This window comes from Nomascus leucogenys, chromosome 24 (assembly GCF_006542625.1).
Source record: "Nomascus leucogenys isolate Asia chromosome 24, Asia_NLE_v1, whole genome shotgun sequence".
Lineage (NCBI taxonomy): Eukaryota > Metazoa > Chordata > Mammalia > Primates > Hylobatidae > Nomascus > Nomascus leucogenys.
The window spans coordinates 12,334,961-12,350,677 of NC_044404.1; the positions used below are offsets into that span (position 1 = coordinate 12,334,961).

General features: G+C 56.8%; 1 protein-coding gene across 2 annotated transcripts in view; it reads left to right on the forward strand.

Moving 5' to 3' along the window:
* Window positions 1–10,160, forward strand: part of DISP3 (dispatched RND transporter family member 3) — a 57,907-nt gene extending 47,747 nt beyond the window's left edge. Inside the window, exons 14-22 of one of the 2 annotated variants that reach the window (XM_030805676.1) lie at window positions 241–322; window positions 1,976–2,129; window positions 2,230–2,402; window positions 3,349–3,475; window positions 4,010–4,155; window positions 6,845–7,004; window positions 7,479–7,592; window positions 8,005–8,171; window positions 8,907–10,160. In XM_030805676.1, coding sequence (XP_030661536.1) covers window positions 241–322; window positions 1,976–2,129; window positions 2,230–2,402; window positions 3,349–3,475; window positions 4,010–4,155; window positions 6,845–7,004; window positions 7,479–7,592; window positions 8,005–8,171; window positions 8,907–9,269 — 1,486 coding nt within the window. In that variant the 3' untranslated portion in view covers window positions 9,270–10,160. The remainder of the gene's footprint in view (window positions 1–240; window positions 323–1,975; window positions 2,130–2,229; window positions 2,403–3,348; window positions 3,476–4,009; window positions 4,156–6,844; window positions 7,005–7,478; window positions 7,593–8,004; window positions 8,172–8,906) is intronic. The other variant, XM_012498377.2, reaches the window with a different exon arrangement.
* The last annotated feature ends 5,557 nt before the right edge of the window (window positions 10,161–15,717 follow it).

Sequence of the window (15,717 nt, forward strand, 5' to 3'; positions counted from 1 at the left end):
CCCTTTCCATCTCAGGCCCTTTGCATTTGCTGTTCTCTCTGCCTAGAATGCTTTCCCCAGCTCCTCAAGTGCCAGACAACTTCTCAAGATTCAAGTCCCTGTCCAAAAGTCACTTCTTGGGAGAGGCTGTCCCTCTCCAAGTGCCACATCCAGCCTCTCTCCATATGTCACCCACTGCTCTCCTGGTCCCATTGCCACCTGCCACTATGCTGACCTACAGTGTTACCTGTCTTCCCACAGAAGCACACAGGCATCCTGTGGTAGCACCTTGGCCGTCTCATTTGGTGCCGCCTCCCCAGCACCTGTCACGGTGTCTGGCATAGTAGGTACAAATAAGTACTTGCTGAATGAATGAGTACACTCCGTACTTCCTTGACAAGGCACTCACCCACACTCTAAATATATCATTAATTCCGAAAATGTTTGTTTAATGCCCCCGCCCCTTCCACTGGAAGGAGAGCAAGGGGAGGGCCCCTGTTGTATTCACTTGCCACAGGCCAAGTCCCTGCTAGCACCCAATGTGAAGTCGGGTCCCCACTACATGCCAAGTCAGAGGCTGCATTCTGTGCTCTCGGGGTCTCCATACCATCCAGGGGCACCTTTGCTGGGGTTTCATTCCCCATGTTGTAAACACAGCCCTGCATCCATTTATCTGTGGAGGCCATATTAGCCAAAGGTCTCCTCTCTCTGCTGTTAACTGATTTAACAAACTGTGGGCTTCAACTGTGCTGGCACTGTGCTAGGGATATGGTAGTGACAAAGACAGATGTGACTCTCGCCCTTGGGCCATCTAGCGGGAGACAGGCCGCTAACAAGTAAACAGCAATATCATTACAAACTATGATACGTGCTCTGAAAGAAATAGCCCCACTGTCATTGTGGTGGAGAACAGTGGTGCAAGGCCATGCTCGGTGACACACGGGGACTGTGGTCTCTGACAGAACTCGGTGACACACGGGGACTGTGGTCTCTGACAGAACTCGGTGACACACGGGGACTGTGGTCTCTGACAGAACTCGGTGACACACGGGGACTGTGGTCTCTGACAGAACTCGGTGACCCACGGGGACTGTGGTCTCTGACAGAACTCGGTGACACACGGGGACTGTGGTCTCTGACAGAACTCGGTGACACACGGGGACTGTGGTCTCTGACAGAATTCGGTGACCCACGGGGACTGTGGTCTCTGACAGAACTTGGTGATACACAGGGACTGTGGTCTCTGATGGGGCTCGGTGACACATGGAGACTGGTCTCTGACGGGTCTAGCTTTGGAGTGTCAAACACCCACAGGAGCCTGAACTCTGCGTGGGGCTGAGGGCTGCAGCTTGGAGGCCAGGGAATGGCAGGACAGCACCCACTGGGTCCTTTCCAGCCTGGGACCCTGACTTGGGGGTGGGGGCCCCTCTGCCTGTCCTCCCCTGAGCCCCAGGCTGGGCTCACTCTGCACAGACACATTAGTGGCCAGGGGTCAGGCAGGCTGCCTGGATGAGCTGGAAACATTCTAGAAAGAACTTTGAGCTGCACTGGGTCTGGTGGTTAGCCAGCTGTTGACCCTGGAGCCCTTCCTTCCTAAAGAATCTAGAGACTCCCTAACTGTTGGGATTGAGGCAAGGCAGGGGGCTTCTGAGCGAGGACCGCTAGGGTTGGCCCTGGGGTCCCTCCTGAACCCTCGTACCCCCGGGGGCAGTTTGAAAGCTGCTGGTCTTCTCCACCCTTCATGACTCCTATGGGGAGACTGAGGCCCAGAGGGTCAGGGCCTTTACTAGGTTCCCATAATCAGCCTCGGCAGGGGCGGGGCTAGAACAGCCTCCAGACCCTCAGCCCAAGGCACTTCCCCCAGCTCTCAACCTGAGAACAAATCCCCATGCGGGGGCAGAGCCCAAGTCCAGACCCCATGACACCCCAGCCCCAGTCCCAACCCTGGCCCGCTGGCCTCGCCTCCCCTGACTCCTCCTGGCCTTTCCGGCCTCAGCCCGGCCTCCATTGCCTCCACAGGAAGCTGTACTTCGCCCAGTCCCACAAGCCCCCCTTCCACGGGCGTGTGTGCATGGCACCCCCTGGCTGCCTGCTCAGCTCCAGCCCTGATGGGCCTACCAAAGGCTTCTTCTTCGTGCCTAGTGAGAAAGGTACGGCAGGGGCACACACGTGGGGACCTCAGGAGCTGAGACCTCGGGGCTCAGGAGCTGGATCCCGCCTTCCCTTACAGCTGTGACTCCCTGTTCGCAGTGCCCAAGGCCCGTCTTTCAGCCACCTTCGGCTTCAACCCCTGCGTGAACACGGGCTGCGGGAAGCCGGCGGTGCGGCCACTAGTGGATACCGGGGCCATGGTCTTCGTGGTCTTTGGCATTATTGGCGTCAACCGCACTCGGCAGGTGGACAACCACGTCATTGGAGACCCGGTACGGGCGTGCGTCGGGCAGATGCCAAGGGCCCCAGCTGCAGTAGTCTTGCACATGAGCACCTGTCCAGGGAACCACGTCCAGCTCCTCACACCCCCTCTTGGCTCCTCGATGGCTCCTCTAGCCCAGACAACCTCGATGGGCTCCTGGGGGTCCGATTTTTCTTGAGGACTCGACGGCATTGACCTCTTAGACTCACCCAGGAATCTGGATTTAGGGCCCAAGCTGGATGCCCGTGACGGACTGGAATGGAGAGAGGGCAATCCAGGTGGACACCTCCTTGCCCTCCTTCTTGCCCTCCCCTTTCCTCTGAGCTCAGCCGTGGCTTTCTCCTCTCTGAGGCCTCCCTCCCTCACGTGCACGCCTGTCCAATGTGGGGCTCTTCAGTTTTTGAAAGCACTGGTTGAGCTGGGACTGTTCTGGGCATGTAGTGGGTGCTAAGGGGCATGTAGAGGAAGGACAGGCGGGTGTCCCTTGCCTTTATTAGTCACAGCCCAGCAGGGTACACGGGAATGGCAGCCATGGAGTATGTCGGGGACAAGGTGGAGTCGGAGGAGATCTGTGTGCTCAGTCCACACTGGGCATCTGCAGGCACTCGGAGCAGGGGCTGGGGGACCAGGCAGGTCCTTCAGGACAGTGAGGATGTGGCTGTCCGGGAGGGTGGGGAGAAAAGCAAGAAGTCCAGGCAAGAAGGTGGAGGGGGAAGGGGAGGAGGTGAGACAGAGGGTCCTGTGTGGCGTGGGCAGTGATGGGAGCAGAAGATGCTGGCGGGGGCAGGGCAGAGGGTTAGGGTGGGGCAGTGGGTGAGCAGTTGCAGGCTGCCAACATGAGGGTGACAGGTAGCAGGAAGCTGCTGGAGGTTCTTCCCCAGGGTGGGGGTGAGCACCCAGGACTGAGTCCCCGTCTCACTGAGCGGCCCGGGCCGGCTTGTGTCTCCTTGGGAAAGGGTAGTGTTGTCTACGACAGCAGCTTTGACCTCTTCAAGGAAATTGGGCACCTGTGTCGCCTCTGCAAGGCCATCGCAGCCAACTCTGAGCTGGTGAAGCCGGGCGGGGCCCAGTGCCTGCCTTCAGGTGCGTGGGGTGTGGGGAGCTGGTTCCTCCAAGGGAGGATGGACTGACTGGAGAGGCACAGAGGCCATGGTCCAAGGGAGACAGCCCGAAGGACACAGTGTCTGGCACGTGGGGGGTCTTGTGCAGATGTGTATCTGTGCCGAGCGTGTCCACACCAGGGTGGGGTGTGTGCCGGCAGTCGAGGGTTTCTGGATGTGAGCAGGCTTGTGTGTGAACAGGACTGGTGCAGAGGTGTGCGTGTGTGGGATGTGGGGCACATCTGCAGGAGCAGCTTTTCCAAAATTAGGGGGCGGGGCCAGGGGCTGGTCCACAGCCAATGTGGATGAGGTCACCGCGGGCGTGTCCCTGGGAGGGGCCCTCATGTCATGTTCCACCCCGATGGCAAATGCATGTTGTAGGTTTCCCAATGCCGTTGCCAATGGTTACAAGCACTCTAAGCCTCAGAGGTATGTGAGTGCGTGGGCACAGGTGTGATGCAGGGGGACAGGCTCTTCCAGGGCCACCACCCACTCCCTTTCTTGCCTCTCCCCGCAGGCTACAGCATCTCCTCCTTCCTGCAGATGTTGCACCCTGAGTGCAAGGAGCTGCCCGAGCCCAACCTGCTCCCGGGGCAGCTGTCCCACGGGGCAGTGGGCGTCAGGGAGGGCCGCGTGCAGTGGATCTCCATGGCTTTCGAGTCGGTAAGCCCAGGCAGCCTCGCTGGGTGCCATGCTGCGTACTTGCCCTGGGTGTGCCACCTCTGATCCCAGCCCTCTTCGCAGATCTGGGGGGGAGATGCTGAGGCCCAGAGAGGTGGAGTGACTTGCCTGAGGTCACACAGTTAGTGGGTGTCAGTGTCGAGTGCGAAACCAGGCCGCCTGACTGCAGAGCTCTGCCCTTTCTTCCCCATGGGCAGCCTGCCAGTTCCCTTCCACCCACCCTTCCCCTTCCCTCCCCCTCCACCAACCGGGGATCCACGGTATTTTTTAGTCTCTGGTCTGTAGGGGCCGGTGGAAGTCCAGGATGCCCCCATCTGCCACTGCGGGAGGCCAGGTTGGGGCCCCAGACCCTGGCAGCCTCCCTCAGGGTAGCCAGGAGTCCGGCCATCCCCTGTACCTCCCTGCTGCCTCTGTCACCCCTGGACACTTGCTGGGCTCTGCCCAAGGAGGCATAGGCACACGTGTGCACATACCCACCCATGCACACACGCCTGACCTGGGCACTGTGGGGACTCTCGGCCCTGGCACGTGGCTCTCCCAAGCTTGGCAAGTCCGTCCCTGCTGCCTCCGTGCAGAGACCTGGGCTCAATCCTTGCTGGGATCCTGGTGTGCTCTGTGTCCCTGAGCAAGTTACTCATCCCCTCTGGCCTCATCTGTAGAAGAGGGTTCAAGATCCCTGCGCCCCTCTGGCAGGTGTGGATATAAGAACACGTGGGAAAGTCTGGGGACTAAGAATCAATGTGGCAGCTTAACTGGGGAGGTGATTCTCCTCTGGTCCCACACCCTGACTTCCTTCCCACTATTTATTTGTGTTACTCATTGGACAAGCAACAAAACCAGCCACCAGCCAGGAGGGCCTCAGAGCCCTCAGCGAGCCCCCAGGCAAATGCAGACACCAGTTCAAAGCCCTAGATGGGTCTTTTTTAGGTTATGTTTTTTGCTGTGGTAAAATATACATAAGGTAAAATTGACCATCTTAACCTGGTTTTTTTGTTTGTTTGTTTGAGTCAGAGTCTCACTCTGTCACCCAGGCACGATCTTGGCTCACTGCAACCTCCACCTCCCGAGTTCAAGCAGTTCTCCCACCTCAGCCTCCCTAGTAGCTGGGACTACAGGTGCACACCATCACGCCTAGCTAATTTTTTTAATTTTTATTTTTTGGTAGAGATGGTGTTTCACCATATTGGCCAGGCGGGTCTTGAACTCCTGACCTCAGGTGATCCACCCACCTTGGCCTCCCAAAGTGCTGGGATTACAGGCATGAGCCACTGCGTCTGGCCTGAACCATTTTTAAGCATACAACTCTGTGGCACTAAGTATGTTCACACTGTTATGCAACCATTACCATCATCTACTTGCAGAACTTTGTCTTTCCAAACTGAAGCTCTATTCCTAGTAAACACTAACTCCCCCTCTCCCCCTCCCACAGCCACTGGCACCCACCATTCTACTTTCTCCATGAATTTGACAACTCTGGGGGCCTCATGTGAATGGAATCATACGGTGTTTTTCCTTTGGTGACTGGTTCTTTTTTTCTTTTTTTAAATGGAGTTTCATTCTGTCGCCCAGGCTGGAGTGCAGTTGCGCAATCTTGGCTCACTGCAACCTCCGCCTCCCAGGTTCAAGTGATTCTCCTGCCTCAGCCTCCCAAGTAGCTGGGATTACAAGCATGCGCCACCACATCTGGCTAATTTTTTGTATTTTTAATAGAGACAGGGTTTCACCAGGTTGGCCAGGCTGGTCTCAAACTCCTGACCTCAGGTGATCCGCCCACCTTGGCCTCCCAAAGTGCGGGGATTACAGGCGTGAGCCACTGTGCCCAGCCGGTGACAGGTTCATTTTACTCAGTGCGAGGTTCACCATGTTGCAGCAAGTGTCAGAACTCACCTCCCTCTGCAGGCTGAAGCCCCAGGCAGTTCCAGGGAGGAGAGAAGTCCCCACTCAGGCTCACCACACGGCAAGGCGCCCACTTCCAAGCTGACCCCACCAGCACTCAGACACACGTGCACACACGCGCACACACACGCAGACCTACTGTGAACTGGCTTGTGCTCAGCAAGAGCAAAATTGATGAGCAGATACCTTAAGAATCTTCTAGAGCAGGGCGAGTGCCTATTTCTCTCATTCATCATCCATGAGCACCCCTCGGGGCTGGGCACTGTGGGCCAGCCAGGCTGCTCCTGCCCTTGCAATTCACAGTCCCACCTGCCAGGGCCAGGCAGGTTACCAGGCAGTGACAAGAGCAGGGGAAGCACTGAGGGTTTGGAGACACTAAGGGGGCCCACCTTGGGGCATCAAGGAAGGCTTCCTGGAGGAGATGGAACCCCAGAAAGCCCTGAAGGATGAGCAGGAACTGGCTGAGCAGGAACTGGCTGAGCAGGCAGAGGGAATAGCATGCACTCTGGGTGGACACGAGAACGTGGGGTCCCTGGGAGCTGAAGGAGGTTCTGGTGGGCAGGGACTGTGATTGCATGTGGACCAGTGCTGCTGTCACAATCACATGATGCCTCCAGAAGCTGGTGGGGACTCATTTTGGATTGAATCGTTGTTCATACCCTCCCCAACACACGCAACACTCCATTGGTGGCCGCAGAACAGACCAGCCTTGCCTGGGAAGGGCGGGTGGGCCACAGCCCCTGCCTGTCTCACCAGCTCACGTCTCTCCCCACAGACCACGTACAAGGGCAAATCCTCCTTCCAGACCTACTCGGACTACCTGCGCTGGGAGAGCTTCCTCCAGCAGCAGCTGCAGGCCTTCCCCGAGGGCTCAGCCCTGCGCCGGGGCTTCCAGACCTGCGAGCACTGGAAGCAGATCTTCATGGAAATCGTAGGCAAGTGGCAGCCTCGCCCCTCCACCCTGGGCGGGCAGGAGGCAGAGGGACCTGGGGCCGGGAGGGCACAGAGCGGCCTACCTGAGTCACACTCTCCATCCTGGCCAAGAGCCCTGGGGAAACCGGGTGGCACGATGGCCGGGACACTGATCGGAAGCTGGAGTTTGGGTCCTTTCCTGTCGGGGGCATCTGGCCACATTCTCTGATCTGGACTTTGGCCACCTAAAAAGTAACAGTCATGACCATGATGGCAGCTGCCAGTTACCAGCCCCTCCTAGGTGCCTAGGCTCTGGGCTGGGGGCCGGACCTGTGTTCTCTTCAACTCCAAACAAGGCTGGTAGGGTAGGTCCTGTTATGACCCCATTTTACAGACTGGGAATTGGAGTCTCAGAGAGGTCAAGGGCTCACCCCAGCAGCACAGCTTGCTGCGACCGCCCACAGAGCAGCGCACTGAGGCCCTGTCCTCCCTTGCAGGGGTGCAGAGCGCCCTGTGTGGCCTGGTGCTATCCCTGCTCATCTGCGTGGCCGCGGTGGCCGTGTTCACCACCCACATCCTGCTCCTGCTGCCCGTGCTCCTCAGCATCTTGGGTACGTGGGCGAGGGGCTGGCGGGCACCCGGCCGGTAGGGATGGGAACAGGCAGTCTCCCTGGTGGGCTCCAGGTAGCAAGTTTCTCTGAACCCTTCACTGTCACATCTCCTCGGTGGAGGCTTCCCCCACCCCCACCCCAGGTCACAAGACCTGCCAGGTGCCGTCTGGGACAGTGGCTCATAGGACTGTCTCTCCTGCATGTCTGTGCTTCCGAGCAGAGCTGGGGTACCCAGGTAGTAGCCCTCAGCTCAGTGATGTGTTGCTGCACCTGTACCCTCCCTCGGGGGTCCCCTCAGTGTGCCTTGTCTCTCCTGTCACCTGAGGGTGGGGGCTGGACTCCAGACCTCCCTGTTCCCCTGAGGCCTCCAGGGCGGGGGTTCCGAGCTGCCTCCCCTGCTGTCTCCTCGTAGGCATCGTGTGCCTGGTGGTGACCATTATGTACTGGAGTGGCTGGGAGATGGGCGCCGTGGAAGCCATCTCCCTGTCCATCCTCGTTGGCTCCTCCGTGGATTACTGCGTCCACCTGGTCGAGGGCTACCTGCTGGCTGGGGAGAACCTGCCCCCCCACCAGGCTGAGGTGCGCACCCTGCCCGCCTTACCCACCTCCCACCGCGTTGGTTCTTCTCCCACCTGGGTGCAGCTGAGGGACCCTCAAGGGCAGCTGAACATCCCAGCACCAGGACCCCCATGCAGGCTGTGTTCTAGAAACTAAGGTTTCCCGAAGCTGATCCCCAAGCCCCGGGATGCAAGTTCTAAGGTCCACACCTGCCAGCCTCAGGCTCCCCAAGTGAGCAATGAGAGGGTTGGACAGACGCAGGATTCCAAGGGGACCCTGCTGCTTCACGCTGCCCCAAGTCCACGGCTCATTCTCCTTCCAGCCATGACCCAGAGGCCACAAGTCTGCTCTGGCCCCTGGCGGCTTGGTGAGGACATGTTCACATACTCAGTGCCAAAACCAGCTCTGGCCTAGTAACGATTTTTTTCTTTAGTTTGGAATTGCGTTGGTGTGAAAACATTCACAAATATGTAAAAATCAAATCAGTTACACATTTAACTGCCTGTGGTCAAAGGAACAAAATAAGTTCCAAGCAGGGCTCCCATTTATGAGGACCTACTGTGCAGACCCTCGCGTCCTGTTGCCATAGCAACACCCACCTGGTGCCTACCCTCCCAACCTTGGGAGGCCGCTTGCAGCTCTCATCCCAGTAACAGAGCAGGAACCTGGCCTGGGGCGGGGGTGCGCGATTCCCCAGGTGCTGGCCAGAGGGGTCCCGCAGGCAGGCTGGGCTCCCAGCTCTCCTCTTGCCCCCAGGATGCCCGAACGCAGCGCCAGTGGCGTACGCTGGAGGCCGTGCGGCACGTGGGCGTGGCCATCGTCTCCAGTGCCCTCACCACGGTCATCGCCACAGTGCCCCTCTTCTTCTGCATCATCGCCCCATTTGCCAAGTTCGGCAAGATCGTGGCACTCAACACGGGCGTGTCCATCCTCTACACACTGACCGTCAGCACTGCCCTGCTGGGCATCATGGCGCCCGGTTCTTTCACTCGGACCCGGACTTCCTTCCTCAAGGCCCTGGGTGCCGTGCTGCTGGCAGCGGCCCTGGGGCTGGGTGCCTGCCTCGTGCTCCTGCGGAGCGGCTATAAGATTCCCCTGCCCGCAGGGGCCTCCCTATAGCCCGGGACGGGCTCTGGACACTTGCACCTTTGGTCCCGTGGGTGGGGGACAGGAGCTGCTTCCCAGCTCGGCTCCAACTAGCTGTGTCCCCAGGCCTGGGCCCAGGGCGCCCTGCTGGACAGCGTGGAGGCTGACACCCACACAGATGGTGTGGACCACGCTGCCTTTGCGGAGCTGAGAGTTGGAGATGGCTGCCACCCCACAGGCCGGGCTACTGGCAGCCACACTAGGCTTTTTGCCCAGCCAAGAGACCAGCCCTCCTCCCATGCCTGGTCACCATGGGGGTCAGGTTATTTTTGTAAGGGGTCTCCCTCTCACACTGCCTCAGTGCTCACAACCTTCCAGTGTGGATGTTACAGGGTGGCCCCCATTCTACCGATGTGAAAACTGAGGCGCCAGGACACAGTGGCTGCCCTGTCGCTGGATCAGTAGCAGAGCCAGAGCTGCCTCCGAGCTCCATACTGCCCTCGGGAATCATACAGGAAGAGCACAGTGGATCCGGGGTGGGGGCCTCTCACCCCCTACCCCTGCCCCCCCGCAACCCTCCCCTTCAGCTTTACGGCGGCCAGTGCTGAATGGCTCTGTGGCCCTCCCTGGGCCTTTTGGTCCTGGCCAGAGAAGACAGAGGGACCCGGCTTGGGCTTCTGCATGTCCTACCCCTGGCCCCAGTCTCAAGGGGCCCCTCAAAGGCCCTCTCTGGGGGCTCTGGGGATCAGCACAGCTTTCCTCATGGATCTAAGCCCCCGTCTTTCCCACCTGACTCTGAGTGGATGTTTTGGGGTATGGCCCCCATGGGGAGGAGCTGCCGTGCCTGCCACCTGCTCATGGCAGAAGGTTCCTATTAAAATGACATAGGATTGCAGACTGCTGCTGTTAATATGAGCATTTTAAATACCGCTGTCTCTACCGCATTTCTAAAGTTGAAGTGACCTTGCACGCTGCCCAGCCTGAGCCTGGCGCAAAGGCTGGGGTTGGCGCCAGAGGGAGAAGTGGGTGGGCTGGAGGGTGACCGACTCCCCTGGAACAGGTCACAGGGCGCTCTAGGGGAGGTGGGCTTCAAGAGATGCTTCTTTCTTTAAGGGGTCCAACTGGCTCCACAGGGGGCATTTTGAGGATGCCTTTGGTGTGCCGAGTATTGTGCTGGGCACTGAGCTCTTTCCCTGGGGACAGACATCATTGCCACCGGGCTTTATGAGTGTGGACTCAGATTGAGCTGGAATGAATCCCTGAGGGTGGGAAAGACATCAAAGGGGGTTTCCAGGCCAGCCCTCCTGGCCTTCTGTAAATACTAACTGGGGGCCTGGGGATGCAAGACAGACGTACACCATTGTGTCCTCCACTTAGCAAGTGTTTGTTGAGGGACTGTCAGACCTTAGCCTACCATGCATAGTGAAGAAAGACATCAGACAAGCAATGAGTGAGCCTAGCAGGCGGCACTGACTGTGCCAGAGGCACTCCTCAGAGTTTGTGTCCATGTCCTGGAGCTGCCATGAAAAAGCTCCATGCACTGTGTGACTTCCACAACAGAAGTCTATTCTCACAGTTCCAGAGGCTGGATGTCCAAAAGCAAGGTGTTGGCAGTGTTGGTTCCTCCTGCAGGCTTTCAGGGAGTCTGTCTCCTGCTTTTCTGGCTTCTGCTGCTTGGTAGCAAACCAGCCTTCCTGTTCCTTGTCTCCAAGAGGCGTCACTCCAGCTTCTGCCTCTGTCCTCACGTGACTTCCTTAGTCTGTTTCTCTGTTTACGTCACCTTCCTTCTTTCTAAGAGGGGCACCAGGCATACTGGATTAGGCACCATCTTAATGACTTCATCTTAAGTTGATCATCTACAAAGAGCCTATTTCCAAATCTCGCATTCACAGGTACCAGGAGTTAGGACTTCAACATCTTTCCAGGGACACAGCAGGGTTCCCATGTGTGAGCTCACTTGTTAACCATAAGGAGTAGGTGTTGTCACACCTATTTTGCACACGGGGCAGCCAAGGAACTGAGATTGACTTGCTTGGATCACGCAGCTACTGAATGGTGGAGCCAGGCGCCGAGCCCCACCAGCCTGTCCCCAGGGTGTTTCCTCAGCCATTAAGATTCACAGCCTCTCAGTACAGTCTAACAAAGGCTGATGGTGGTTACAGGGTTGTCTGAGGTTGGTGGTCAGATCAAGAGGCCTGTTCTTAGAAAACCCGGAATGAGAACCCTTGTGTTTATACAATGCTTCATACCTGAGCATCTTCCCATCCAACATCTGGAAAACCTGGACCCTTGGAGGCCCAGCCAAGAGAACAGTGGCGGAGGGGAAGGACCATGGCCCAAAGCACACAGCCCTGAAGGGCCTGATCAGGGCACAGGCTGGGCTCTGACCTGGGACCCACTGGCGGCGGTCCCCAGATGTGCAGGAGGCCACATCTGCAGGGTCAGTCCTCGTCCAAATGACCACCCATGCAGGGGAAATGGGGCAGGTTGGTGGGAGGAGGCCTGGTAGGAGCCAGGGGAGGGGAGGGGAGGGGCTGGCAAATTGACAGGATGCCCCAGAAGGTGCTTAGAAAAAGGATCTACATCTCCAAATGCTTGTCCTGAGACCTTCCCAAAAGCTTAGTTTTAATATGGAGATAGAATCATTTGCATATATAATTTGCATGCAGTTCAAATAATGCCCATTTGGCCAGGCACAGTGGCTTGAGCCTATAATCCCAGCACTCTGGGAGGCCGAGGCAGGTGGATCACAGGAGGCGAAGAGTCCAAAACCAACCTGGTCAACGTGGCGAATCCTCGTCTCTACTAAAAATACAAGTTAGCCGGGCATGGTGGTACACATTTGTAATCCCAGCTACTTGGGAGACTGAGGCACAAGAATCACTTGAACCTGGAAGGTGGAGATTGCAGTGAGCCAAGACTGGGCCTGGGAGACAGAGCGAGACTGTCTCAAATAAATAAATAATAATAATAATAACAATGCCCGTTTATAAAGAAACCCTCACCTCGCCCATCTCCTTTTGTGGTACAGCTATTCCTCCTTCCCCTGGCCTCTGTCTTTTCAGCGTGTTGTGGGGGTTTTGGGCAGGAAGGCCCAGGGTGGAGGAGCCAGGCCCTATGTCACTGTTATCTCCTCCAGGGTGGCGAGGGCTCCGTGGCACATGTACACCTCTGATGTAACCCTCATGCTCCTGTGAGTGGAGTTCCCATTTCACAGATGAGCACTCAGAGGCCCAGAGCGGGGGAAAGAGCGCACACCCAGCATGCTGCCAGGCAGCTTCCCCCCCGGCCGGCCTCTGGCCAGGGTCACCCCTGGGGATGGCATCCTCAACTTCAGGTCTGCGTCTCATAAAGCTGACCTGTCTGGCCCTTGTCTGGCCCTGTGCGGTGCCTGATCTGTCCAGCTCTCAACGGGTGGTAGTTCCTCCAGGAGTGGGGCCACGGCCAGGCTGGGGAAAGGCTGTGAGTGTTTGGGAGTTTCTGAGAACTCTGGCCACACAACCAGTTGCCTACTTACCTCCAAATAGATCCCCCTTCACCTTGTTTGTGAATACTGGCGCCACAGGGTCCCAGAGGCACTAACTCTCACGAAAAGAACCTTGACCTTCCTTTGCCACTGATGCACAGCTCATGGTCTTAATGAGCTTTACTGAGCGTTAATGAGATGCTCTTTGTTAGCTCAGGCACAGCAGGTAGCCCGAGGTCTATGAGGATGTGCAGACATTTAGTGTGCCAAGGTGGCAGCGCATGGCACAGAGGAGGGGCTGAAGGCATGAGGAGAGTGAGGGGAGAGGGACCCCTACCCCTTGCCAAGGTTCCCTGAGCCCCCGCTTCTCTCTCCTTCCCCTTGGAGACCAGGAGGTATCAATGTGTGCTTGTGTGTATGGAGCGCCTGCCTTGCCTGGACAAGAATCTGTGCATTCTCGGGAATCTTTAGAGCACTGGTCAGAGGGAATGCTTTTGCCCTATTTCACTGCTAAGCAACTGAAGCCCAGAGACATGAGCTGTGCCCAGGTCCACCCCACCAGCTGACAAGGGGCCTTGAGGAAGGGCACAGCTGTGCCCACTCCCATGTCCACCCAAGGAAGCTGGACTTTATCCTGGAGGGAATGGAAATTACAATGAAAGGTTTTTAACAACAGAAGACCATTTTATGTTTATCCACTCGGTAAAGATCTACAAGGTTGATAGCACGCTGCTGGCCGAGCTAAGGGGACACAGGCTGCCACCCATTGCTGGTGGGCATATAACAGATTCCACTGGAGTGGAGGGTAATTTGGCAGTCACTATCAAAATTACAATCTCACAGTTCTTTTGATTGAGCAATCCTGCTTCTGAGAATCTATCCTGCAGCTAAACTTCCTGCGCTGGCCAAGTGTAGAAGTTATTCACTAGAGGCTTGTCCAGTGCAGCAAAGGGCTGTGAGCCCCCTACATCCATCAGCACAGGGGCGGTGGAACATTCTGTAGCATTCTACGTAACGACATAAAAAAATTGCCGAGAGATATTACTACAGAAATGTATTATCTAGATGATATTTTGTAAGCAGGAGAGAGACGTGGCTGTCATTTGCTCCTTAGAAAGCTCTCTCTGGCTGCAGGGCTGAGGGTGGAGGGGAGGCAGAGAGAGCAGCGAGGAAGGAGAGAAGAAGCTCACCCTGTTCAGCAAATGTGAACTGACTTGCTCTGCCCTGGAGGCATCGCCAGGAGATGCTGGCACCAGCATCAGCCACCCTCCCTGCCTTCCCTGAGTAATGACGCGGCGGGACTGCCCTGGCCTGCTCCAGAGCCAGAGTCCCTGTCAGAGGCTTTGGAGCATCGAGCAGCACGACATTGCCTGATGCTGCTCCCTTGCCCGCCCTTGTAGTTGAACAGAGGGGGTGCTTGGGAGGGGGCCGCACAGGGTAACAGAAAGTGGCTGGAGTTCGGATACAGCCATCCTGCGGTGCAGTCACGGAACCCTTCCTCACCCTGCCTCCGTCAACTGTGAGGATGTGGGCAAGTCACATTCCCCATATTAACCTGTTTGCCCATCCATTCAATAGAATAATACCCATCGTGCGTGATCGTGTTTTAATAAGATGATATTTGCCAAGGGCTTGGCCACAGCGATACCTCTAAACCATCATCCCAACATCATCATTGTTATGAAACAGATTTCTCCCAACTCAGGACAGCATTTATGCACTTGGAATTGCAAAGCACTTCGATAAATAGGAACTATTGTGTCCCTGGCTGGTAACTCTCCAACTGCTGGTGGTGTATGTTGTCTTGTCCTATTGACGTCGGGCCCAGCCATGTGATTTTTGTTGTCCCTGGGGATCTTGTCAAGAGCAAGGCCAGTGCAGGCTTGTAGTTCCTGTCCAAGGGGACCTCCCTGTGCTTCTGTGCCTCCCTGGGAAGAGCAAGCCTCAGCGAGCCCACTGGTTCCAGCAGGTTGAGAGACACATGGAACTCATTTGAGCCAACATGTGGCCTGGAGCCAGGTTGCACTGGTCCTGGTATAGGTCAACTGACTCCCAGCTGACACCAAGTAACTGTCATGCAAAGCCACGGAGTGTGAGGGGTTTCTCAGCTTTTCTGCAGCAATAATTGCCTGAAGCATTGCCTGTTGCCTCCAGAATCAAATTGAAGTTACTTCACTCAGCCTTCCAGGCCCATTAGGGTCTCAATGACTTCTGTGTTTTTATCTCATGTCACTGCCTCTATGTTGCACCTCAGGCCTCAGCAGAACCAACTTTTCAGTTCCTCAGTTGTGCCAAGCTGTGGCTCCCTCACTGCCTAAACACTCCTCCTGCACCTGCTACACTTTCATAGCCTCCCCTTCTCCTTCAGGACGCAGCTTCCTCCAGGAAGCCTTCACTGGCCCCCAAGTTTGGGTTCGTCGTCCTGGTATATGAACACAGAGTGCTGTACTTCCTCTGCCCTGTGTTGTCAATGACCTGGTACTTGGCTCTGTCCCCGCACTGGGGGGAGAAGTCATGAAGGCTCCATGAAGACAAAGACTGGGTATCCCCAGTTCCTGGCGTATAGTCTATTCATCATAAATATCTATTAACTGGACACATTTTCTATCCCTTCAAGCCTCAATCTGCCTTTCTGTAAAATGGGAACAATCTCATCAAAACTGGGGCAGAGCAGTGTCCTGGCCTGTCCTTGCTGCAGCGGGAGGAGCCAGCACCACATCTTTCACTCTCCAGCCGCCTCTGCCTGCCCATCCCTGCTTCCCATCCTCCTCCTGCCTCTTCTCCAAGGAACTCCAGGTGAAAATGCGGATTGTCAGCAGAAGATGAATACCCAGGTCTACCTGACGGGACGCTGCTTGTACTTCCCTGGTTTGCATGGGGAGAAGAGAAGAGCTTCCTCCGGGGCTGTCCCCAGTCACTCCACTCTGCCTGCCCGAGCGCCTTCAGGGCTGATCTGCCTTGCTTCGTTGGTGAGGACAGGCAGAAGCTAGGGCGCCAGGAAAAGAGGGTAGGAGG